General features: G+C 43.1%; 1 protein-coding gene across 1 annotated transcript in view; it reads left to right on the top strand.

The window, feature by feature from the left end:
* Positions 1-5,287: 5,287 nt before the first annotated feature.
* The window catches only part of LOC311137209 (zinc finger protein 862-like), a 37,770-nt gene continuing 16,560 nt past the window's right edge, over positions 5,288-26,497 (top strand). Inside the window, exons 1-6 of the mRNA XM_084171569.1 lie at positions 5,288-5,467; positions 6,150-6,272; positions 12,381-12,481; positions 12,573-12,829; positions 13,147-13,214; positions 13,494-13,681. Of these exons, the coding sequence (XP_084027695.1) occupies positions 6,208-6,272; positions 12,381-12,481; positions 12,573-12,829; positions 13,147-13,214; positions 13,494-13,681 (679 nt within the window). The 5' untranslated portion in view covers positions 5,288-5,467; positions 6,150-6,207. The remainder of the gene's footprint in view (positions 5,468-6,149; positions 6,273-12,380; positions 12,482-12,572; positions 12,830-13,146; positions 13,215-13,493; positions 13,682-26,497) is intronic.

Below are 26,497 nucleotides of genomic sequence, written 5' to 3'. Positions count from 1 at the left end.
GCTTCACAGAGTTCAAGTAACAGACACATCTCAACATCAACTGTTCAGAGGAGACTGCGTGAATCAGGCCTTCATGGTCGAATTGCTGCAAAGAAACCACTACTAAAGGACACCAATAAGAAGAAGAGACTTGCTTGGGCCAAGAAACACGAGCAATGGACATTAGACCGGTGGATATCTGTCCTTTGGTCTGAGGAGTCCAAATTGGAGATTTTTGGTTCCAACCGCCGTGTCTTTGTGAGACGCAGAGTAGGTGAACAGATTATCTCTGCATGTGTGGTTCCCACCGCGAAACATGGAGGAGGAGGTATGATGGTGTGGGGGTGCTTTGCTGGTGACACTGTCCGTGATTTATTTAGAATTCAAGGAACACTTAACCAGCATGGCTACCACAGCATTCTGCAGCGATACACCATCCCATCTGGTTTGCGCTTAGTGGGACTATCATTTGTTTTTCAACTGGACAATGACCCAAAAACACACCTCCAGGCTGTGTAAGGGCTATTTGACCAAGGAGAGTGATGGAGTGCTGCATCAGATGACCTGGCCTCCGCAATCACCGACCTCAACCCAATTGAGATGGTTTGGGATGAGTTGGACCGCAGAGTGAAGGAAACGCAGCCAACAAGTGCTCAGCATGTGGGAACTCCTTCAAGAATATTGGAAAAGCATTCCAGGTGAAGCTGGTTGAGAGAATGCCAAGAGTGTGTGAAGCTGTCATCAAGGCAAAGGGTGGCTACTTTGAAGAATCTCAAATATAAAATATATTATGATTTGTTTAACACTTTTTTGGTTACTACAAGATTCCATGTGTTATTTGATAGTTTTGATGTCTTCACTATTATTCTACAATGTAGAAAATAGTAAAAATAAAGAAACCCTGGAATGAGTAGGTGTGTCCAAACTTTTGACTGGTACTCTATATAACATTCAAGGGACTACATTTTCTTAACATTGCAGTTTTTTATAGTTAGCTATATAAAAAATAAAATCTAGATTTTCTCCTCTCATGATGAATGCGACGTTGTTATACAGATTCAGTTCTGCCATTTTCTTAACCCATCTTAATGTGCAAGGAAAATGGATAGTTTGACGAAGAGATGCAATCAACTGCAATGGCTATGCTGTCTTGTACTTCCTCATAGATTTAATAAAAGGGGTTCTTTGCCTTCTGAGTCTTACACGGTACTCGTAAGGACATATCTACATCAAGACAGTACAGCATTGATTTCCTGTGTCCCTTGAATACAACAAAATATTCAGACATTGTCTTTGTAAAGCCTGAACTTATGTTACAGAGCAACTTGATCTTTCCCCTTTTTAGGTACCTCGAGTGCCTTTCTTCCAACAGCATATTTTGTCTCTTGACTTGCACTGTGACTTGTATTATTACCTTACTACACAGACACACTGGTCTATCTCTTGTCCTATGTTATCCACATGTGATTTTATATCCACCCACAAAACTCAAGAATCTTCAGAAAATATATGTATCTGAAATATAGAGCACAATTGAATCCGCATAATGAATAAAATAGACTAATACTTCGGGCTTTAAGTTAAGTATGTGAAGTTGACTTTTTTTCATTCTATTGGATATGTTGTTTTTTACAAGTAGTCTGTATAGCAGCTGCCTTAAATGTATTTTTTGTCCTTTTAAAGGTGAATTCAATTTATTGTGGTTTCTTCATAGATGTACACCACTCAGTAGTTTGTTCAAATGTCACAGGAACTGGTACGATATTTGTGAAGAATTATTCACAAACTCTTGAACATGTGTGACTGTTAGAATGTTTTTTTGTGATGCACTTTTGGTTTAATTCCCAGACTAAAATATGTGATGTGATGTGATGTGATGTGATGTGTGTGTGTGTGTGTGTGTGTGTGTGTGTGTGTGTGTGTGTGTGTGTGTGTGTGTGTGTGTGTGTGTGTGTGTGCGTGTGTATATAATATGAAATAGAAATCTGGGTTATATCTTCTTACCCTGAATTTACCTCCCTATTGTTGAGATTCTACAGAGGCATTTTGTGACAGTCTAGTCTCCTCAGCATTAAAACTCAGTCAGGACAGTGCCAGTGATCATTATTTGTCCTCTTTTTGTTCCCTCCTTGTGCAACGTTTTTCTTTTTCTTTTCTCACCCATTCTTTTGTCTCTGTCTTGCCGTAAGTTTGATAATATCAGGTCATATGAATTGAGCCTTGGCCTGTGTGCGTTTGAACAAATTAAACAGCACCCTGATTGGATAGACTTCTTGAAGGCCCAGTGCAGTCAAAAACGTGATTTTCCTGTGTTTTATATATTTTTCCACAGTATGAGGTTGGAATAATACTGTGGAATTGTGAAAATGATAATGCCATTTTAGTGTAAGAGCTGTTTGAAAAGACAGTCTGAAACTTCAGCCTGTTTTGGTGGGATGGAGTTTTGGCCTGCCTGGTGACATTACATTTACATTTACGTCATTTAGCAGACGCTCTTATCCAGAGCGACTTACAAATAGGCATCACTAGGCGGTGAAGTTAATAGACAATAAGAAAGTTTCAAACCTCTCTGCCAATAACAGCTAGTTTTCAGTTTTCCCCTCCCCACTCAGACCACTCCCAGACAGTCCTAGCAAAATTATTGCTTGAGAAATTGCTCTTTGCTAAGAAGCTATGTTTGTTTTCTATTAAAATGTTCAGAAATAAATAATCACAGTAAGGTACTTAATTGTTACCCAGAAATGATTTGACATTGAGAACTGCTGCATTGGACCTTTTTTTAAAGGGCCAATCAGCAGTTGAAACAATAACAAAGCGTTTCCCAGCCACTGTTTCAGTAAAAAGCTGAGGGATGGGGCTGGAGAAATGTAACCACTCTAAAATTAATAGACAGAGCTATGGATGCCAAGACTGACCATCCATTATATCAAAATTGTAGTTTTAATGTTTTGAGGCTTTATAGTGTTTACATTTACATTGTTTACAAACATTGGAGTAAAAACAAGTTTATTTTGGGTTCTGATGGGGAACAACAGTTGAACTAAGCTCATGAGGCATTTACTTTATAAGTTATATTCTTCAAGAATCAATGGGTACATATCATTAATTTATAACTCCAGAAATGGATGTAGCAACTTCTGATCGCCCGTTTAAACCCCCTTAGCCTTCACATCAGTCCATCAGACAGCATGCCTTCTTATGCAAGTTTTTTTTATACAAATGTTTGTCAAACTTTTTTCTAATGCTTTTTATGTGAAATTAGTCACTTCTTTTTCCATTCTGGCAACACGATGCCATAACTATAGTATACAGTAGATGGACATCTCAGTATAAGAAAATTGAAGCTTTGCTTACAAATAAACACCATTTGATGTGGCATCTCTGGCAATACTGATATATTTACGCAATAAGGCCCGAGGGGTTGTGGTATATGGTCAATATACCACGGCTAAGGACTGTTTTTTTACGCATGACGCAACGCAGAGTGCCTGGATACAGCCCTTAGCCGTGGTATATTGGCCATATACCATAAACCCCTGAGGTGCCTTATTGCTATTATAAACTGGTTACCAACGTAATTAGAACAGTAAAAAAATATTTTTTTTGTCATACCCGTGGCATACAGTCTGATATACCACGGCTTTCAGACAATCAGCATTCAGGACTCACACAACCCGGTTTAGAATTGGAATTATCTAATGGCAGAGGATTTTAACGCCATGAACTGTGACGTTTCTGTACAATTGGACCATTATTTGTATTCAGTTTCTGCCTTCGCTAATGCACCATGCCTAATGTTATTGTTACTTTGGGACAGTGAGTGCAAAATTAAGTGCATTGTCCTGTACATTTTTTAAAATAAAAAATAATAATTTAAAGTACTGAGCTCTAAAACCAATATACCAAAATAATATAGCAAATGTGCATTTATATTTGGAAGTCTTTATGCATTTTAATAAATATCAGCCTCAAAAACTGTTAATTTCTGCTTCAGTACTGTGTGTAAGTTCACAGATGTGAAGGAAAAAGCATCCGAGACTCACTCAGGTGTATGTTATTGGGCTAGAGGGTTTTACAGTGAAAGTAGTATATTTTATGCATTACAATGGCATTTCCAGTTCATTCCAGAGTGAATCTAGAGTAGCTCACTTATACATTCTCACCAGTGCATTATATTCTGTCAATGGCTTTTTAATATAGTCTGGATTTTTTGTTATTATGCTATACCAAGTCATGATTGTGGCCTTCTAGTATTGTTGATGCATTTCATCATCTATAATACTCATAATTCATATATGTTGTGACTTCCCTTTTGTTGACACCTTGAGCGTCTTACCTCATCCACTGTAAATTCAATTGGAGGAGTTTCTTCTTTAAGAGTGCAAAAAAGTATCATTAAAAATCAAAATAAACTACATTTGGTGAAAGATGATGCATTGTAGCGATACGAATTAAAGGTTCACCTGGTGTGCTGAATTGTGTAAATTGTTAATTACACAACTGAATATTTGTAAAATGTTTGTATATTTCATAATTTTAAAAGGAGTGTTTATTTTTTGACTTCTCTTCTGTTACAGATCTGTCTTTTGTTTGTTTGCCTGACATTGTGAGTGATCCGGTGTGTTTCTTACCTCCTGTATTGAGCCTCTTCTGTGATTTTAATTATTTGTATGCAGTGTTTAGAAATACTGTTGGGAATATGGGAAGCAGTTGATATTAGGAGCATTTGATCAATTTGTATTTATTTATTTTATCATTTTGTTAATAAATAGTCAAAAGCAACCTGCCTTGTCATTTGAAGTGTGTTTAGGTTGGTGGGAGGGGGAGTAGTCAATATCATATTTTCTTCAGAATTGCATTTCTATTTTGTTCTATAATTTAACTATTTAGTTTAACTAATTAGTTGTATTGAACTTTAATTTACTTTCACGCTTAAATTATGCAATTGTCCATGAGAACTGATGAGGTCTGTTTTGATTGTGTACCTTTTTCCAATTATTTCAGCCATAAATTGATTTCATCAATATTTTTTTAGGACATAATTGAGGACAGTTTCTCACTCTACCCTGCCTTAATTTAAAACTTAATTTACTTTTTGCGTGGAATAATTCCATAGGTTAGTTTCTGAGCATTCTGTCTCCAGGTTGTTTCTCTCGCGCCCACACAGCACCTCTTAGTAATGCGCGTTGCACAGAAGGTGAAAAATTGTTCACTCATATGTTTTTGTACTGCGTCTTTCATCTCTGAACTCAAGTAGCTTTCTTCCGTTTTCCATGTCATTTCCTGTAATAAAAAGATGGTGGTCAAAGCCGAGAGAATCGGCTGACTCATAACAATTATTTCAAATGGATAAACTTTGCATTGCCGTGGACTAGTGAAATCAAAGAGTGGCCGTGCGTCAACGACGGGGATCACAGAGTCTTGAGTGGGGGACGGTAGATAAAGTGCTCATCGCAGACCCTCCGAAGCCCTGCAGATTCTATAGAAGGTGAGTCTTATTATTAGCCAATGTGGCCAATGAAAATGGCTTCCGAAAGCGTTAGGCAAATTGCCAAATGCCTTCAATCGGGAATCCAGGAAATATCTGGAAATAGCGCAGCGCACGACATAGTATGACTATCACAGTATGATTATGCTGCTGTGCTTTTCGTTGTTATTGTGTAGGAATAGAAAACTTCGGCGATCAATGTACATTTGTTTTTTAAGTATCATTATTTGTAGACCCGTCTACTGACAAAGCTTGAGCCCCCTTTGAGAGCGGCAGTTTTGATGACCAATCAGCACTGTCGATTCGCTGCCGCAATATTTTGGAATTCGGGATTTGTGGTTTCTCGCGGTCACTTCGAACGTTTGATCTCCAGAGATTGCTCCTTGGTTACATTGTAACATCTCCGAATGCAAACCCTGCATGAGACGTTATAATGTAAACACATGCTTGCTTGGTCTATAATTCTTATTGCCTTTTGTGAGTGCAGCTTGCCTTATGTAAAACTTTGAAAATAACTTTTTTGGGGGGACAGAATTAGCAGAGACTTTTTGTGAAAATAGTCAACAAGATATTTTCATTATTTTCAAAGGTGCCCTTTCTATCTGTAACTGGTCATAATAACAGCCTACTTTGAGTTGAAAGCAGTGTTGTAGATCACCTTGTTTTTCCGTGTTATTTGCAGATTAATGATGTGGGACTGAACTTGCACTCAGTAGGCCCACCCCCTCCTTCCCTCCACAATGGCAGCATCATCTGCCTATCAAACCGAGCCTTCCTCAGAAGCCAGGCCCAACAGCAGCGCCAGGTAGACTGATGCTGGCCGATTCCAGTGTTATGGACATTACATTTGCATGCAAAATCACAACTTTAATGTCTCACAGAATGGACAAACAAAATATAAATGACATTTTTTATGTGCACCCCTTGGAATTACAAGAAAGAGGACTTCTAAATATTAGCATGTTGGAGAAATAAAGCAAATAAGATGGATGTTACATGAAATGAACAAGCTTTTTGGGGGTAGCTATTTCGAAGGAAAGGCTTGGCTGAACACAGAAACAATCATTTTGAAAACATGGTCATTTCCATGATTACTTTAGAGAGGAAAGATAACTGTTATAGTTGCTACAGCCTCCGGTATGGATGTTACAGAGTCTGAAATAGACATTCAAATCATGATCAAATTCATGATAAAAAATCTATCATAACACATTTGTTGTCATTTGTAATGTTTTTATAAGGTCAGCAGAAGGCATAATACTTTAGGATTGCATAATTACAGGTAGCCTGAATAGTATACAAGCCAGTCACCACACCCTCACATTACTTTTTCCCCCCTTCATTTTATATATATCAAAATTAACCTTTACTAGTTGAATCTATTACAACTACTCAGCACCAGGTGGGGCCGCATCCACAACAACCCAGCATGTGGATTATTCTTCTACTTTGGGGTACCAGGGAGTTGCAGCGCCGTGGACATCGCTGCATATGTCATATGGAGTACAGGAAGCATGTTTTGCCTGTATTGAGCAGAATATACAGTCTTCACATTATGCAACAGAAGACCAGATCCCAGGCTTCCTCCTGTCAGGGGAGCCCTCTCCAGCAGGTTGCAGTGGAGAACATGCAATGGTCATATGGAGGACAGCCGCAAGAAGTTGTTTCTTCAGCCCCGGAACCGTTGCCAGGTGTGTCTGTGACCATCGGGTGTGACTATATTGCCTTTCCAGCCCAGGCACCGTTGTCATGCACGGCTGTGACTGAGAACGGGCAGGGTCACGTCATGTCCTCGGCTCCCGCTGGTCCTCAGGAGTTGCCTGCTAAAAGACTGAGCCCACACCAGATGTCATTTCCGATTCCCATCTATTCCTCACCGCCACCAGATCACCAGCCAGCGCTACCTGGCGAGCCGTCGCCAGCGACAGAGTCCCTTTCTGCCTCTGACTCTCTGCCTGTCCCTGCACTAGCGGACCCTCCAGCAGCACCGGACCGGTCTGCTGTTACTTCTGATCATCGGCCCAACTCCAGTCCTGGTCGTGCTGCCACTGCTCTCAACCCCTGACGTGACTGTGGGGGACAAACCAGACCTCGGTTGGGGAGCCGACGCCGCCAGGCCTCCTCTCCTCTGCTGGGGCAGGGTTTCTAATAGGAAAATGTACCGGCAAGATTTTAATTTACCTGAGATTTTGAGAAATGTACATCCATATGCATTGGGTGCGTAACGCATTAGGGCGTCCTCTCACCGTGCTCAAAATCACATTTCGATTATTGCAATGAATCTTAACAGAATAGAAATTAGCCTGTACAGTTGTAATAAAATGAAGTAGAACGATGTTCTTATACCAACATGGTTTTATTGAAAAGCAAAACATTGCCGTTTCGTCTTCTTCCCTGTTATAAATCATAAATGAATAAAATGTAATATCTTAGCAAAAGTCTGTTAGTTTGTAAGTCTTAGGTCAGAACATGGATAGCTATTTCGAAGGAAAGCTTGGCTGAACACAAAAACGATAATTTTGAAAAGATGGTCATTTCCATGATTACTTTTGAGAGGAAAAACAACCGTTATGGTGGCTACAGCCTCCATTATGGATGTTACAGAGTCTGAAATAGACATTCAAATCATGTACTACTGAATAAGCTCAACTGAAATGCACCATTTGCGCATGATACACATCATTACTCTCTACTCTAGTCTATCAATCTATTCCAAATCTTAATACTATACATGACACTGGGGCGGCATATGTTGATCTTGCCTAGGGCTGCAGCAGAACTGCTAGGACCAGGCCTGACGAACACAATCATTTGCCTTTACTTTGAGCAGACCTTGGCCTGCTCAAAGTGAGCCGCTGCTTTTGGGAAGTCAAATCTGTCCAACTCCTTGTAGCAGCTTGCGATGCGCATCAGTCTCGTTACTTTGTCCTCGAGGGCGCGATCTTGAGGCCGTCTTTCATCTGTTTTGGTGAACAGCGGGCACACTGGAAACGGGGATGAAGTCCCTTATGAGGACCTTTTTGTGTCTTTTACGTGAGTAAAAATAGAAACACACACACACACAACTCTTAATTTCCAAGCAGCTTGAGGATTTGTTAGTCGATGAAGTATATTAATAATATACCTGGGGCGGCAGGTAGCTTAGTGGTTAAGTCGCTCTGGATAAGAGCGTCTGCTAAATGACTAAAATGTAGAAAATGTATATTTGCCTTTGAATTTGGAGCACATCGACTGGTATTTCCATCAATGAATAAAAAGCATTATTTTGCAATGGATATTTTTTTTCTCCCGGACAATTTGGCCGGCAACAATTTTATTTATCAGCTTTTCATTTTTTGGATCGGCCAAAAGCCGGCATTTATTGGCTAACGGAAACCTGATCTCTGCTGATGGGGCCTGGCCTGCCTCAGTTGGGGTGCCGCCGCCATTCGGCCTGCTCGCCTCCCCGGCCCTGGACACGGGGGGCCAGCCTGGGGACTCGCCTCTGTGAGGGAGCCCCTACCGCGCTACCTGCATGCACACCTTAAGCCCCCTGGCTGCACCTGACCTGCAGCTGATGGAGTGGCTGCATGGGGTAACTACACATGGTGGCGGGGACCAACACTACTGACATTCCGGCAGGGGAATTCTGCACATATTTAGGGGTGGCTGTTACAGAATTCCCCTGCCGAGGGCGCTGTGGGTCTAATATCCAGCATGTGTGGTGGTGTTTATATCTGGCTGGTGCCGTGTAGTCTATCTTCTTCTCACGTGAGAGATATCGATCACCCCCGGCTCGTGGCTTCAGCCAATCAGACTCTCCCCATGAACCCCACACTCTGTCCATGCACTGATCACGCATTCCCTGATTGGTCAGATGCTCATAGCTAGCCCTGCACTGGTCAGACAGTTCCATTGCATGCTCCCGCAAGGGTATAAATATTGCCCTGAGCCTGACTCTGTTATCGTGGGTAGAATTATGTGCATGAGATGCGTGAACACAAAGTAAGTTGTAGTTGTTGTTTAACTTGGCTTTGTATGCCTCTAAAAGTATTCATAATATAATTCAGCAATAAGGCCAGAGGGGGTGTGGTATATGGTCTCCCGAGTGGCGCAGTGCCACTAGAGATCCTGGTTCGAATCCAGGCTCTGTCGTAGCCGGCCATGACCGGGAGACCCCTGGGGCGGCGCACAATTGGCCCAGCGTCATCCAGGGTAGGGGAGGGAATGGCCGGCAGGGATGTAGCTCAGTTGGTAGTGGGTTCTATTCCCACGGGGGGCCAGTATGAAAAATAAAATAATGTATGCACTCACTAACTGTAAGTTGCTCTGGATAAGGGCGTCTGCTAAATGACAAAAAAAAAAAAATGGCACGACACAGCCCTTAGCCGTGGTATATTGGCCATATATCACAAACCCCTGAGGTGCCTTATTGCTATTATAAACTGGTTACCAATGTAATTAGAGCAGTAAAAATAAATGTTTTGTCATACCCATGGTATACGGTCTGATATACCACGGCTTTCAGCCAATTAGCATTCAGGGCTCGAACCACCCAGTTTATAACAATTATTATACAACGGGTGGGTCTAATCCTGAATGCTGATTACTTAAAACAGCATTCCAGACGGTGTCTGTTCTACAAATTACCACCGGCTAAATCTATTATGTTAAAATGCCTATTTACTCGGTTCCATCTGACTGCGCAATCCACTTTCTCATCAGCCCAGCCAGGCAATTTATAAACTTGATTTCCACTATAAAAAGCATTTGGACATTATCTCACATTTGTATAAACCTTGTGGTCTATCTCTCTGACATTTGCAACGTTGTTTCAATATTCAAATTTGATCTCCTGCTGTCCTATAGTAATGAACGTGTCGGGAGTCAGGTGAGACAGGCAGGCAGCTTTTCTCAGCCAGTCAAAATCATGAATCAGTTGGCATAATTTTTATGGATATATTCAAAGAAATGTCAATTGAACAAAACGTAAAACGAAACAAAGTGCAGTTAGTTTGCAGTCTTTCCAGCTTCAGTTTGAAGTGATTGTGTTAGCTATTTTGTTGTCTAGCTCCACTGAACAACAGTGACCTGACGAGAGAGCACATTTTCTATGCCAGGTGAAATCGCGCCTCATTAGCTCATTGTTATGGATGCCTCCAAATAAATGTCACTAGAAAACAGCTTAAACAAATGCAAATGAAGCTACTGGCTACACTGTTTGACGTGACTGTAAGTTAGCCGTAGTTGGCTAGCTAGCAAGCAAGGGATAAGAATGTTGCCAGCCAGTATGGCAATGGAACAAAAATACTGAACGACTGGGTCGCGTCTCTGGCAACCGAACCAATAGAACAAACGACCAGTCGGCTTGGGTAGCAACCCTAGATTTGTGTTGGGACTACATCTTGTGGAAGGATGAAATAGTATGAATAAAGTCATCTAAATAACGTTTTAATGAAAATATGTCAATCATTATTTGACATATGCTGTCTCCTTTACTTGTAGCTCTGCTTTAGGTACCCTACTGTCATGTAAATACAGTACTTTCTTACACTGCTGTTTTTTATTCCATGTTAGCTAACATACTAGTCATTATCCTACATTATAACACTTCTATTCTGTTAAAAATGTGTACATCACCAATTTGTAAGTCACTCTGGATAAGAGCGTCTGCGAAATGACGTAAATGTAAAAATGCTTATTCGATACAGTCCTTGTTATCGGGTATTGCTGTGTAATATCCTACTGTTTAATTGCTGCAGTGTATTATCATATAGAGTCCTTCATATTGTGCTATTGTAGTTCTATGCCATTACATGAATGAGCTATAACCATGTCCATTCACTTCTCTGCTCTATCCATTGGAGCCTGTATGTGAATATTCATTATTCCTTTATCTGTACCTTTCAGAACCATCCTTATGTGCATCCCCATGTTCATCTTCTTTAGTGTGTTTAATAAAGTTCCTATGTTTTAACTCTTGGGATGCTTTATTACCCTCTAACCGGGGGCGATGTCAGTGAGTCACAAACCCGTAAAATACGTAGGGCTCTCTTTCACTGCCAATCCACTTTTCTGGACACTGGATGAAGTCTGTATATTTTGGGGGGTTTTCAATTTGGAGAAAAATAACACTACAGGACTATTCACAGATTGTTCACTTCTCATTTTTCTATCTAAATAAACAGTATTGCCATGTATGATAAATGCATTTCATCATATATTTTCCAACAGAATCTTAGCTAGAACAAGATATCAACAATTGCTTCAGTAAAAGTCTGAAGAATACAGCCCCAGAACAAGCACACAGTGTGGTGAATGCACAAGCTTCTGAAGCTAAGATATGATACATCAATATCCATCACATCCACAACCGTTATGGATGTTACAAATATCATCATGCTAAAAAAGGACACTGACAATGAAAAGAGAGAAGCCAATTATTTACCATATAAAACCTTGATGAAAGTTAGCTTTACAGCGTAAGTTTCAAGATGATCTGATTCCAAAAATCGTTATGTATGTTACATTGTCTGTCCCAGTCACCCCCTTATCTTTACAAGACTGTAGAACACACAAACAAAACTCAAAACACTTGGTCTGTATTGCTTCAATAACATCTAATCTCACAACTAATACTGGGGGACAGCAAAATGGTCAACATTCATGCAATTTCCTATTTAAACTTTTCAAATAAAGCCTGAACTCCAACATATAGACTATTATTAAGGATAATTATGAACTATTTGGGCATGCTCAGGTTAAACTTCCCACAGAATTGCCCTGCTCCTCACCATTAGGCAGCAAGCAAGTTGACTACTATCCAGTTATGCAGTGTTGCATTGTTCTTTGCATGCAATGTTGAAGAGAAGTGTTTCAAGCCCAGGTAGTGTATCATAATTGATCATGTACTGTATGTGATTTCTTACCACAGCCTAATCAAAGACGAGTGTGAGTCTGTGGAACCAAGCAATAAACTCAAGGTTGATCACAAGCACGGTGCCAATGAGAGCCACCAAATAGTAGACTTCTGGTGTAAGTATCACCATCTTTCCAACAATTTTCATGCTGAACATTGATGTGTACTCCCATCAAAAACTGACCAATGTCCAATTTGTTTCTACAGTCTGTGAGGAGTGCAAGGAGTATTTCTTGGAGGAATGCCCCACCCATGGTCCTCCAGTCTTTGTGCCAGACACATCAGTGGCACTGGGGGTGCCCAACCGGGCTGCCCTCACGGTGCCCTCTGGAATAGAGATCGTCCAGGAGGAGGAGGTGGATGTGTGCTGCATAGATGCGGGCATCCCCAAGGGGGCGCTCTTTGGCCCATATCAGGGGGAGCTGGTGTCTAAAGACTATTCCGCAGGGTTTTTCTCCTGGATGGTGAGTTGAGCATTATCCCACTCTCCATGGTGCAGGGACTTTTCCTGAACTATTAATAAATAAGTATTTCATTATTTGTCAACATTTATAAGCATTTATAATGGCTTATTTATTAATTATAAATGTGTTACCAGTGGTCCTAACCCATCTGTTTGTATGTTATACATTTGTAGCCACATCAGTGTGATAAAGGCTTAAAAGGGTCAGGGATCTTTCTCCAGGGAACGTATCTCATCCTTGAGCTGTCATCCGTTTTCTAAACATCACACCATTCTGCAACTGCTGATGTTTTTCATCCTTACTCTCAAATCTCTTAGATCGTCGATGAAAACAACACATACAAATCCATTGATGGCAGTGATGAAACTCAAGCTAACTGGATGAGGTATAATTTAGTAATAATGTTGATCATCAATAAGCCTCTCAGTTTTGAGAATAGAATTGAACAGAAACTGATTAACTTCATCAGCTGTGAATCTTTGACATCAGTGTTGAGCATTCAAAGAATGTGAGAGGACACCCTTAATAAGGTGTGGGAAGATCAGGTATAGTTTAATCTGTTGACTGTATGTGCATTGCTTTAAACATGTTGATGCTACAACCTGTTGTATTAAGACCTTATGCGACTGACAGATATTTATGGATTTTTGTTCTTATATTCCAGGTATATACGGAATTCGTCGGATGAGAATGAGAGGAACCTGACTGCGTTCCAGCATGGAGAGCACATATATTTCCGTGTATGCCGACAGTTGTCGACGGGAGATAAACTCCGTGTGTGGTACAGCGATGACTACATGAGGCGGTTGCACAGTGTCTCGCTGGACAGCATTGACCGCAACCTGGATACAGGTGAGACGCCCCCCTGAAATGTATTTCAATTTGCCTCATGTGGCTGCTCAATATGACTGACTCCATCGCTAGGAAAACTAGTGTTATTTGTGTTCCATTGACTTCTTTTGGAACGATTAAGACGGCCAGTGTTGATCGAGGGAGGTTTCAAATTCAAACACTGCACAATGTTTTTCTACTTTTTCATTGCTATTTGAATCTTGGATGGATGCAAAACCTGTCTGTCAGTGCAATGATTTAATCTGATGCTCAAGCTCAGTTCATTGACCCATTATTTTAACACCCATTGAAAAGTTTGTCTTAAACTACAATACACAATTCAGTTAAATTCAAAGCGCAAATGAAGGCCAGTTAATATCTATATTCCTTTAGCATCCTGGGATGACAACTTCTCCACGTGATGGTTCTATTGCTAAGAGTTTGACTCTTAAGGTAGATTTACTTCTAGCCGACCCGGAAGAGTTAAGTATTGTCGCTTATATGTGAATTGAATTCGGAGCATGTCAGGAGCATTTCGGGAGTGCGTTGGTTGAAATTCTCCCTGAGAATCTGATTGTCTAGTCAGTTCGAGCCAATCACCATAGAGCACGGTGCGTTCCCAATGGTACCCACATGGACTGAAATCGCATGCAGTGATGAATTTGATGAAATCCAGGCAATATCATCATTTTCTTTATCCGGAAAATGTTGTATCTATAAACAGCGCAACGCATCAGATTAGGGGAGACCGGGCTGTGTCATTTTTTACTGGTGTGTATTTCGCAACACCAGTACACCTACAGGCTATCTTATGAGACTCTTTTCAACATTATTAGAAAGACCCAAGGTCTTGAGTTCCCTTTTATCCTTATATCTTATTCCAAAATGGGAGTTATTTCCTATCAAACACACTGTCCACTTGAAATGAAGATATTAATGTAGCATACAATCTTAGAAATAGTCTGTCTATTCATTTTTATATAACCATCCCCAACTGAGCATTAAGGCTAGCAAATTTCCCTATGGCTTGACTTAGCAACTCAGAAATACATTTGCAGTATAGCTCTCCCTTTCCTCTTTTCAACAAACAATTGTTAAAATACTGAACAAAAACAAAAATGCAGCATATAAAGTGTTGGTTTCATGAGCTGAAATAAAACATCCCAGAAATGTTCCATACGCACAACAAGCTTATTTCTCTCACATTTTGTGCACAAATTTGTTTACATCCCTGTTAGTGAGCATGTTTCCTTTGCCAAGATAATCCATCCACCTGACAGGTGTGGCATATCAGGAAGCTGAATAAACAGCAGGATCATTAATTACACAGGTGCACCTTGTGCTGGGGACAATAAAAGGCCACTCTAAAATGTGCAGTTTTGTCACACAACACAATGCCACAGATGTCTCAAGTTTTGAGGGAGCGTACAATTGGCATGCTGACTACAAGAATGTCCACCAGAGTTGTTGCCAGATAATTTTATGTTAATTTCTCTACTATAAGCCGCCATCAACGTCATTTTCAAGAATTTGGCAGTACATCCAACTGGCCTCACAACCACAGACCATGTGTAACCACGCCAGCCCAGGATCTCCACTTCCGGCTTCTTCACCTGCGGGATCGTCTGAGACCAGCCACCCGGACAGCTGATGAAACTATGGGCTTGCACAACTGAAGAATTTCTGCACAAACTGTCAGACACCGTCTCAGCGAAGGTAATCTGCATGGTTGTCGTCCTCACCAGGGTCTTGAACCGACTGCAGATCGGCGTCGTGACCGACTTCAGTGGGCAAATGCTCACCTTCGATGGCCACTGGCACGCTAGAGAAGTGTGGTCTTCATGGATGAATCCCGGTTTCAACTCTACTGGGCAGATGGCAGACAGTGTGTAGGGCGTTGTGTGGGCGAGTGGTTTGCTGATGTCAACGTTGTGAACAGAGTGCCCGTGGTGGTGGGGTTATGGTATGGGCAGGCATAAGCTACGGACAACAAACACAATTGCATTTTATCGATGGCAATTTGAATGCGCAGAGATACCGTGACGAGATCCTGAGGCCCATTGTCGTGCCATTCATCCGCCGCCAACACCTCATGTTTCAGCATGTTGTAAGGATCATGTCTCAAGGATCTGTACACAATTCCCGGAAGCTGAAAATGTCCCAGTTCTTCCATGGCTTGCATACTCACCAGACATGTCACCTATTGAGCATTTTACTTCTTTTTTTTACATTTTCGTCATTTAGCAGACACTCTTATCCAGAGCGACTTACAGTTAGTGAGTGCATACATTTTCATACTGGCCCCCCGTGGGAAACGAACCCACAACCCTGGCGTTGCAAGCACCATGCTCTACCAACTGAGCTACAGGGGACGGATATTTGTTTGGGATGCTCTGGATCGACGTGTACGACAGTGTATTCCAGTTCCCGCCAATATCCAGCAACCTTGCACAGCCATTGAAGAGGAGTGGGACAACATTCCACAGGCCACAATCAACAGCCTGATCAACTATGCGAAGGATATGTCACATCAGATACGGACTGGTTTTCTGATCCACGCCCCAACCTTTATTTTGTGTTGGTATCTGTAACCAACAGATGCATATCTGTATTCCCAGTCATGTGAAATCCATAGATTAGGGCCTAATTAATTTATTTCAATTGACTGATTTCCTTATATGAACTGTAACTCAGTAAAACTTTGTAATTGTTGCGTTTATATTTGTGTTCAGTGTAGATAGCCTAGTCCCATAATTCAAACAATGAAAATACCAAGAGATATTTTCTTTACTTTCACCTCTTATAAAAACACACAAATTCCCCTCACCTCAATGTTTTGAGATATGAATTGAGCAGGTGGATGACCTCTTGCAAAGTAGCCATACATTTTAATCTAACAAGTATTAGGCTAAACAGCACCCTCTAGATTGGGAGGAACAGACTAAGTACTGTGAAAACCAACCTATGAAACACAACAGCCCCGGTCTCCCCTATTCACTGTGCGGTTATTGGCTGTTCAATCTCCTTGATTTATTAGGCTATCATAGATGGATTTAAGGTGAGCATGTTGTGCAATAAACGAATGACTTACATGCATATATGGTTTTGTTTAGGCATTTTAGTTCGTCTGACAAAAGTATACTTGGTCTGGTCTTTGGCGTCCCAATGCAAATAGCGTAGCCGGCAATACACCCCTAACCAATGTTCTGTCTAAACTGCGCGCAGCTCCCCTCGGACTGCCTCGCAGAAGAAATATCAGCCCTCACAGAGAAGCACGAGATTGAACTTCACTCAACTTTCTAGAGTTTTTCCCTTTTAGTTAACACTGTCAACGTTTCGCTCTACTGTGGGAATTGTGCTCGAATCAATGCAATATTAGCCACATTCAATGTATCATACCGGAACAAAACGAACTATGCAAGACTTAGAATGCTAATCAAACTGTGCAAGAGATTTTCTTGTAGGAAAAGCGCATTGGAGTAGGATTCTATTGCATTGACAGACACAACTCAGGCCTGTACTCTACACAGACCGGTGCACCATAACCAATCAGAGCTGCAGTAGGCCTATATGCAAATAGCCATTGCCATATATGGATCTGCCATTGACTTTGAACTGGACTGTGTTTACAGCATGAGCGGTCGTAAGTAGAAGCGCTTGTTTTGCGATCAAAGCTAGAGCTGCATGTAGCCACCTGTGCACGTGTTCATATTCTCTGCTAGTTAGTGAGTTATTATCCCAGTTATAGCTCATTTCTAGTCAACAATGGGGAGGAGTGATTGCTTCCTACAAGAGCACAACATGTGTGCATTTCTAGCCATCTTTGAAAAGCTAGTCAAGTAAAGAGCTTTTTCTATGTCTTAAAGGGGCAGTGTTGTATTTTGTGACAGGCTTGAATAAGCTAAGTAGCCAATAGGCAGAGGTTAGCATAATTAGTCTGATTCTCTGTAATAATGGTATGGGAATAAGAATGAATTTTATTTCGTAAAGTGGTTTCTTGCATCAAACAGAACATTTTGTCTGAAGGACAAGTGGATAAACAGGTTAATGTCAAGCCCTGCATGTTTTTTTCAAAAGTCTCATGGAATGTAGGCCTATATTGAACACCACACATTTGCTGCTACTGTAGGCTGAATGATAGAACGGCTATTTCCATGTTAAAATATTATGGGATGCATTTTTCTTCATAGTTTTTTATGATAGGCCACTCTGGTAGGCCTACATTATGATAAAATAGCCACAGTAGGCTACTTGGCCACTGTTAAAACTGTAACTTAAAGCGTGTACAGCCTCAGTGTTCACTCAGTAAACTCACGCTGGAAGTTGCACAGAATTTTGACAACGTTCACGTTTACGCTCAGCAGACCTGAAATTTGCTCAGTGACAAAAAAAAATCAAGGGAACATTGCTCCTAACCACCCGCGACCAGCGAGTACATAAAACATCCTCCATTCAGGCTGCAAAAGCATCGGTTTCCTCCTTAACTACAGTGGCTTGCGAAAGTATTCACCCCCTTGGCATTTTTCCTATTTTGTTGCCTTACAACCTGGAATTAAAATAGATTTTTGGGGAGTTTGTCACGGATTCTGCCGAGGCTGCTCCTCCTCCTTGCTCGGGCAGGCTTCGGCGTTCGTCGTCCCCGGAGTACTAGCTACTGCCGTTCGATGTTATCGGTGTTTGTTTAGTTTTTTCTGTATTGTTTACACCTATTCGTCATTATGTTTGATTGTTTCTCTTATACAGTGGGGGAAAAAAGTATTTAGTCAGCCACCAATTGTGCAAGTTCTCCCACTTAAAAAGATGAGAGAGGCCTGTAATTTTCATCATAGGTACACGTCAACTATGACAGACAAATTGAGGGGAAAAATCCAGAAAATCACATTGTAGGATTTTTAATGAATTTATTTGCAGATTATGGTGGAAAATAAGTATTTGGTCACCTACAAACAAGCAAGATTTCCGGCTCTCACAGACCTGTAACTTCTTCTTTAAGAGGCTCCTCTGTCCTCCACTCGTTACCTGTATTAATGGCACCTGTTTGAACTTGTTATCAGTATAAAAGACAACTGTCCACAACCTCAAACAGTCACACTCCAAACTCCACTATGGCCAAGACCAAAGAGCTGTCAAAGGACACCAGAAACACAATTGTAGACCTGCACCAGGCTGGGAAGACTGAATCTGCAATAGGTAAGCAGCTTGGTTTGAAGAAATCAACTGTGGGAGCAATTATTAGGAAATGGAAGACATACAAGACCACTGATAATCTCCCTCGATCTGGGGCTCCACGCAAGATCTCACCCCGTGGGGTCAAAATGATCACAAGAACGGTGAGCAAAAACCCCAGAACCATACGGGGGGACCTAGTGAATGACTTGCAGAGAGCTGGGACCAAAGTAACAAAGCCTACCATCAGTAACACACTATGCCGCCAGGGACTCAAATCCTGCAGTGCAAGACGTGTCCACCTGCTTAAGCCAGTACATGTCCAGGCCCGTCTGAAGATTGCTAGAGTGCATTTGGATGATCCAGAAGAGGATTGGGAGAATATCATATGGTCAGATGAAACCAAAATATAACTTTTTGGTAAAAACTCAACTCGTCGTGTTTGGAGGACAAAGAATGCTGAGTTGCATCCAAAGAACACCATACCTACTGTGAAGCATGGGGGTGGAAACATCATACTTTGGGGCTGTTTTTCTGCAAAGGGACCAGGACGACTGATCAGTGTAAAGGAAAGAATGAATGGGGCCATGTATCGTGAGATTTTGAGTGAAAACCTCCTTCCATCAGCAAGGGCATTGAAGATGAAACGTGGCTGGGTCTTTCAGCATGACAATGATCCCAAACACACCGCCCGGGCAACGAAGGAGTGGCTTCGTAAGAAGCATTTCAAGGTCCTGGAGTGGCCTAGCCAGTCTCCAGATCTCAACCCCATAAAAAATCTTTGGAGGGAGTTGAAAGTCCATGTTGCCCAGCGACAGCCCCAAAACATCACTGCTCTAGAGGAGATCTGCATGGAGGAATGGGCCAAAATACCAGCAACAGTGTGTGAAAACCTTGTGAAGACTTACAGAAAACGTTTGACCTGTGTCATTGCCAACAAAGGGTATATAACAAAGTATTGAGTAACTTTTGTTATTGACCAAATACTTGTTTTCCACCATAATTTGCAAATAAATTCATAAAAAATCCTACAATGTGATTTTCTGGATTTTTTTTCTCAATTTGTTTGTCATAGTTGACGTGTACCTATGATGAAAATTACAGGCCTCTCTCATCTTTTTAAGTGGGAGAACTTGCAAAATTGGTGGCTGACCAAGACAAAGGAGATGATTGTGGACTACAGGAAAAAAAAAGAGGACTGAGCACGCCCCCATTCTCATCGACGGGGCTGTAGTGGAACAGGTTGAGAGCTTCAAGTTCCTTGGTGTCCACATCACCAACGAACTATCATGGTCCAAACACACCAAGACAGTCGTGAAGAGGGCACGACAAAGCCTATTCCCCCTCAGGAGACTAAAAAGATTTGGCATGGGTCCTCAGATCCTCAAAAAATTCTACAGCTGCACCATCGAGAGCATCCTGACTGGTTGCATCACCGCCTGGTATGGCAACTGCTTGGCCTCTGACCGCAAGGCACTACAGAGGGTAGTGCGTACGGCCCAGTACATCACTGGGGCAAAGCTCCCTGCCATCCAGGACCTCTATACCAGGCGGTGTCAGAGGAAGGCCCTCAAAATTGTCAAAGACTCCAGCCACCCTAGTCATAGACTGTTCTCTCTGCTACCGCACGGCAAGCGGTACCGGAGTGCCAAGTCTAGGTCCAAAAGACTTCTCAACAGCTTCTACCCCCAAGCCATAAGACTCCTGAACAGCTAATCATGGCTACCCGGACTATTTGCACTGCCCCCCCACCCCATCCTTTTTACGCTGCTGCTACTCTGTTAAGTAAGTATTTATGCATAGTCACTTTAACTCTACCCACATGTACATATTACCTCAACTACCTCAACTAGCCGGTGCCCCCGCACATTGACTCTGCAACGGTACCCCCCTGTATATATAGCCTCCCTAATGTCACTTTATTTTACTGTATATATAGCCTCCCCACTGTCACTTTATTTTACTTCTGCTCTTTTTTTCTCAACACTTTTTTTGTTGTTGTTTTATTCTTACTTTTTTTTGTTTAAAATAAATGCACTGTTGGTTAAGGGCTGTAAGTAAGCATTTCACTGTAATGTCTGCACCTGTTGTATTCGGCGCATGTGACCAATAAAATTTGATTTGATTTGATTTGACTAAATACTTTTTTCCCCCACTGTATTACCCCTGTCTCTCATCAGGACATTGTGTGTGATTGTTTTCCCTTCACGTATGTCATTTTAGTGAGCGGGTTCTTTCCTCCCTGCTTGGAGTTATTTCTGTGTTCTTATGGTCCCTATCGGATTAAAGTACGTGTCCGAGAGTTCTGTGTCCTGCGCCTGACTTCTTCAACCGCATCTCACCGACAGCCGTGACAGAATCACACACCACCAACATGGAGTCAGCAGGAGCGACGGCACCGACCGGATCACTCGAGGAGCGTGTCCTACAACAAGCAGCGATGCTCCAAAATCTTGGTGCCGCTATGGATAACGTTATGAACACTTTGGGACGATGGGAGAGAGGAGGTTTGCCCACACCTCCTCCAACGATACCACCACCATCGGCTACTCCTATCGTCTCACATCCGGAGTCCAGTGGGATTCGGCTCTCGCTCCCGAGGGCTTATGATGGCACTGCAGCCGGGTGTCAGGGTTTCCTGCTCCAGGTGGAACTTTACCTGGCAACCATTCACCCGGCACCCTCGGGATACGAGAGCGTGTCCGCCCTCATCTCCTGTCTGTCCGGCAAGGCACTGGATTGGGCCAACGCAGAGTGGGGAAGGATAGACGCCGCTACTGTGAACTATGCGGTGAGCGTGTATTCCACCTCAGACAGGGGAGGAGGAGCGCGCAGGAATTCGCACTGGACTTCCGGACTCTGGCTGCCAATTCGGGATGGAATGATAGGGCCCTCATCGACCACTACAGGTGTAGCTTAAGAGAGGACGTTCGTCGAGAGTTGGCCTGCAGGGACACCAACCTAAGCTTCGATCAGCTGGTGGACATGTCGATTCGCTTGGATACCCTGTTGGCTACCCGCGGACGTCCGGCGCTGGGGCCGTCCATTCCATCCCCCAGCACCTCCGAGCCGAGCCCTATGGAGCTCGGGGGTGCTGGTAGTAGGGAGGCCAGGAAGGAGGCTGTCCCCTGCAACAACTCTGGCCGCCGAGGACACACGGTGGTTCGGTGTTGGGGAGGGTCTCCTCGGATTCGAGGCAGCAGGCAGCGCACGGATGAGTCATTCCCGGTGAGTAAGGTCCCAACTCACCCAGAGCTCTCTGTTGTTCATATGTGTATCCAAGTTATGTTTCCAGAAGTTTCTTCTTACTCCCAGCATAAGGCGCTAGTCGATTCAGGCGCAGCTGGGAATTTTATCGATCGCCATTTCTCATATAAGTTAGGAATCCCTATATTACCAGTCGATGTGCCCTTCCCTATCCATGCCCTAGATAGCCGGCCTTTGGGGTCGGGATTGATTAGGGAGGTCACAGCGCCACTGAAGATGAAAACGCAGAAGGGTCATGAGGAGACTATACAGTTGTATTTAATTGGGACTTCCCTGGTTAATATCTCATGACCCCAACATTTCATGGCAACAGAGGGCTCTCAAGGGATGGTCTGATCAGTGTGTGGGGCGGTGTGTAGGTGTTTCCGTAGGGGCAACGACGGTGGAGAGTCCGAACCAAATGCCCACAATGCACATTCCTCCTGAGTATGCCGATTTGGCAAGCGCCTTCTGTAAGAAGGCGGCGACTCAATTACCACCTCATCGACAGGGGGATTGTGCGATAGACCTCCAGGTTGGCGCTGCGCTCCCTCGCAGCCATGTGTATCCTCTGTCTCAGGAGGAGACGGCTGCTATGGAAACATACGTCGCCGAATCCTTGAGACAGGGATACATCCGGCCATCCACTTCTCCTGCGTCCTCAAGTTTCTTTTTTGTGAAGAAGAAGGATGGAGGTTTGCGCCCGTGTATTGATTACCATAGTCTCAATCAGATCACTGTTAAATACAGTTATCCTCTCCCTCTTATTGCGAGTATGACGGAGTCATTACACGGAGCGCGCTTCTTCACAAAATTGGATCTCAGGAGCGCTTACAACCTGGTGCGCATTCGGGAAGGAGATGAATGGAAAACAGCATTTAGTACCACCTCGGGTCACTATGAGTACCTCGTCATGCCATACGGTCTAATGAATGCTCCTTCAGTCTTCCAATCATTAGTAGACGAGATTTTCCGGGATTTACATGGACAGGGGGTAGTGGTGTATATTGATGACATTCTGATATACTCCGCTACATGTACCGAGCATGTGTCCCTGGTACGTCGGGTGCTGGGTAGACTGTTGGAGCATGATCTGTATGTGAAGGCAGAGAAATGTCTGTTTTTCCAGGAGTCCATCTCCTTCCTGGGACACCGGTCCAACTACAGTAAAGGAGGTGCAGCGTTTTTTGGGTTTTGCCAATTACTACCGGAGGTTTATCCGGGGTTTTGGACAGGTAGCAGCTCCCATTACCTCCCTGCTAAAGGGGGGCCCGGTGCGTTTGCAGTGGTCGGCTGAGGCGGACAGGGCGTTTAGTCATTTGAAGGACCTGTTCACCTCAGCTCCGGTGCTGGCACATCCGGATCCCTCTTTGGCGTTCCAAGTCGAGGTGGATGCGTCCGAGGCGGGGATCGGTGCTATACTGTCTCAGCGCTCGGGCACGCCTCCAAAACTACGCCCCTGTGCTTTCTATTCTAAGAAGCTCAGTCCGGCGGAACGCAATTATGACGTGGGGGACAGGGAGCTGCTAGCTGTGGTCCAGGCCCTGAAGGCGTGGAGACATTGGCTTGAGGGGGCTAACCACCCTTTTCTCATTCTGACTGACCATCGTAACCTGGAGTACATCCGGGCAGCGAAGAGACTGAACTCTCGTCAGGCTAGGTGGGCCATGTTTCTTGCCCGGTTTGTCTTTAAGATCACGTATATCCCAGGGTCACAGAACGTTAAGGCAGACGCCCTGTCCCGACGATATGACACAGAGGAGAGGTCCATTGAGCCCACTCCCATACTACCAGAGTCTTGTCTCGTGGCACTGTCATGGATACTGTCACGGGGTACTGTCACGGATACTGCCGAGGCTGCTCCTCCTCCTTGCTCGGGCAGGCTTCGGCGTTCGTCGTCCCCGGAGTACTAGCTACTGCCGTTCGATGTTATCGGTGTTTGTTTAGTTTTGTCTGTATTGTTTACACCTGTTCGTCATTATGTTTGATTGTTTCCCTTATATTACCCCTGTCTCTCATCAGGACATTGTGTGTGATTGTTTTCCCTTCACGTATGTCATTTTAGTGAGCGGGTTATTTCCTCCCTGCGTGGAGTTATTTCTGTGTTCTTATGGTCCCTATCGGATTAAAGTACGTGTCCGAGAGTTCTGTGTCTTGCGCCTGACTTCTTCAACCGCATCTCACCGACAGTCGTGACAGAGTTTGTATCATTTGATTTGCACAACATGCCTACCACTTTGAAGATGCAAAATATTTTTTTATGTGAAACAAGAAATAAGACAAAAAAATACGGAACTTGAGCGTGCATAACTATTCACCCCCACAAAGTCAATACTTTGTAGAGCCACCTTTTGCAGCAATTACAACTGCAAGGCTGTTGGGGTATGTCTCATCTAGCCACTGGGATTTTTGCCCATTCTTCAAGGCAAAACTGCTCCAGCTCCTTCAAGTTGGATGGGTTCCGCTGATGTACAGCAATCTTTAAGTCATACCACATATTCTCAATTGGATTGAGGTCTGGGCTTTGATTAGGCCATTCCAGGACATTTAAACCACTTGAGTGTTGCTTTAGCAGTATGCTTAGGGTCATTGTCCTGCTTTAAGGTGAACCTCCATCCCAGTCTCAAATCTCTGGAAGACTAAAACAGGTTTCCCTCAAGAATTTCCCTGTATTTAACGCCATCCATCATTCCTTCAATTCTGACCAGTTTCCCAGTCCCTGCCGATGAAAAACATCCCCACAGCACGATGCTGCCACCACCATGCTTCACTGTGGGGATGGTGTTCTCGGGGTGATGAGAGGTGTTGGGTTTGCGCCAGACATATCGTTTTCCTTGATGGCCAAAAAGCTCAATTTTAGTCTCATCTGACCAGATTACCTTCTTCCATATGTTTGGGGAGTCTCCCACCTGCCTTTTGGCGAACACCAATCGTGTTTGCTTATTTTTTTCTTAAAGCAATGGCTTTTTTCTGGCCACTCTTCTGTAAAGCCCAGCTCTGTGGAGTGTACGGCTTAAAGTTGTCCTATGGACAGATACTCCAATCTCCGCTGTGGGGCTTTGCAGCTCCTTCAGCGTTATCTTTGGTCTCTTTGTTGCCTCTCTGATTAATGTCGTCCTTGCCTGGTCCGTGAGTTTTGGTGGGCGGCCCTCTCTTGGCAGGTTTGTTGTGGTGCCATATTCTTTCAATTTTTTAACAATGGATTTAATGGTGCCCGTGGGATGTTCAAAGTTTCGGATATTTTTTTATAACCCAACCCTGATCTGTTCTTCTCCTCAGCTTTGTCCCTGACCTGTTTGGAGAGCTCCTTGGTCTTCATGGTGCCGCTTGCTTGGTGGTGCCCATTGCTTAGTGGTGTTGCAGACTCTGGGGGCTTTCAGAACAGGTGTATATATACTCAGATCATGTGACACTTAGATTGCACACAGGTGGACTTTATTTAACTAATTATGTGACTTCTGAAGGTAATTGGTTGCACCAGATCTTATTTAGGTGCTTCATAGCAAAGGGGGTGAATACATAGGCACACACCACTTTTCCGTTATTTTTTTTCACTTCACCAATTTGGACTATTTTGTGTATGTTCATTACATGAAATCCAAATAAAAATCAATTTAAATTACAGGTTGTAATGCAACAAAATAGGAAAAACGCCAAGGGGGATGAATACTTTTGCAAGGCACTGTAGCTTTAAAGGCTTGCCCCCTTTGCTATGAAGCACCTAAAAAAGGAAAATATGTGTACTGTCTTCATAAAACACAATTTCCTTCACCATGCTAATGCATTGTGTACAGTGTTATGGACATTCTAACCAATAAGGAGAGACTTTGTTAATTCTTCAAACAATCAATACTTTATTATACGAATTGCAATAAGGAAGCTGGTCGACCCCACACTCTTGAGTGTAAGACCGAGGCTTAAAATCATACAGAGAACACAGGGTCTTGTATAGCAGACCTAAAAATGCTTAGTCATGGCTGGTTCCACCCCTCCCTGGAAGATCAGGCATCATAATCTACCTTGTTTTCTTCCTGTGGCTATGTGTATCGGGTCATAGCGCACAAACAAGTGATAACGTTACTCCTTTCCACTGACAGAATCGTCAAAGGTGATCAAGCCAGCCTCTGTTCACCTCATATCTCCACTCAGCAGTGCCCTTGAAAGATATGAGAAGAACAGGATAGACTGAAGAACTGTGGTCACTCTGAGGCTCTTTGTCTTATGCCGTGTGACCAAGTTTCTCAGAAACCCAGATGGTTGGAAACAATAACAGGTCGGTTCTGTTCCTCAAGCTATTTCTATCTTGAGTCGCAAGTTATCTCTGAGTCGCCCCATGTCCTTGACGATACGCCCAGACCAGCTGCAGAGAGGGGGGAACCATCCTTTCTTAGAAGCACAGAATTGCAAGTTATGAAAATCTCTTTA

The sequence above is a fragment of the Coregonus lavaretus genome, assembly GCF_964263955.1.
Source record: "Coregonus lavaretus genome assembly, chromosome: 11".
In the NCBI taxonomy this organism is placed as follows: domain Eukaryota; kingdom Metazoa; phylum Chordata; class Actinopteri; order Salmoniformes; family Salmonidae; genus Coregonus; species Coregonus lavaretus.
This window is presented reverse-complemented; position numbering and strand designations above follow the sequence as displayed.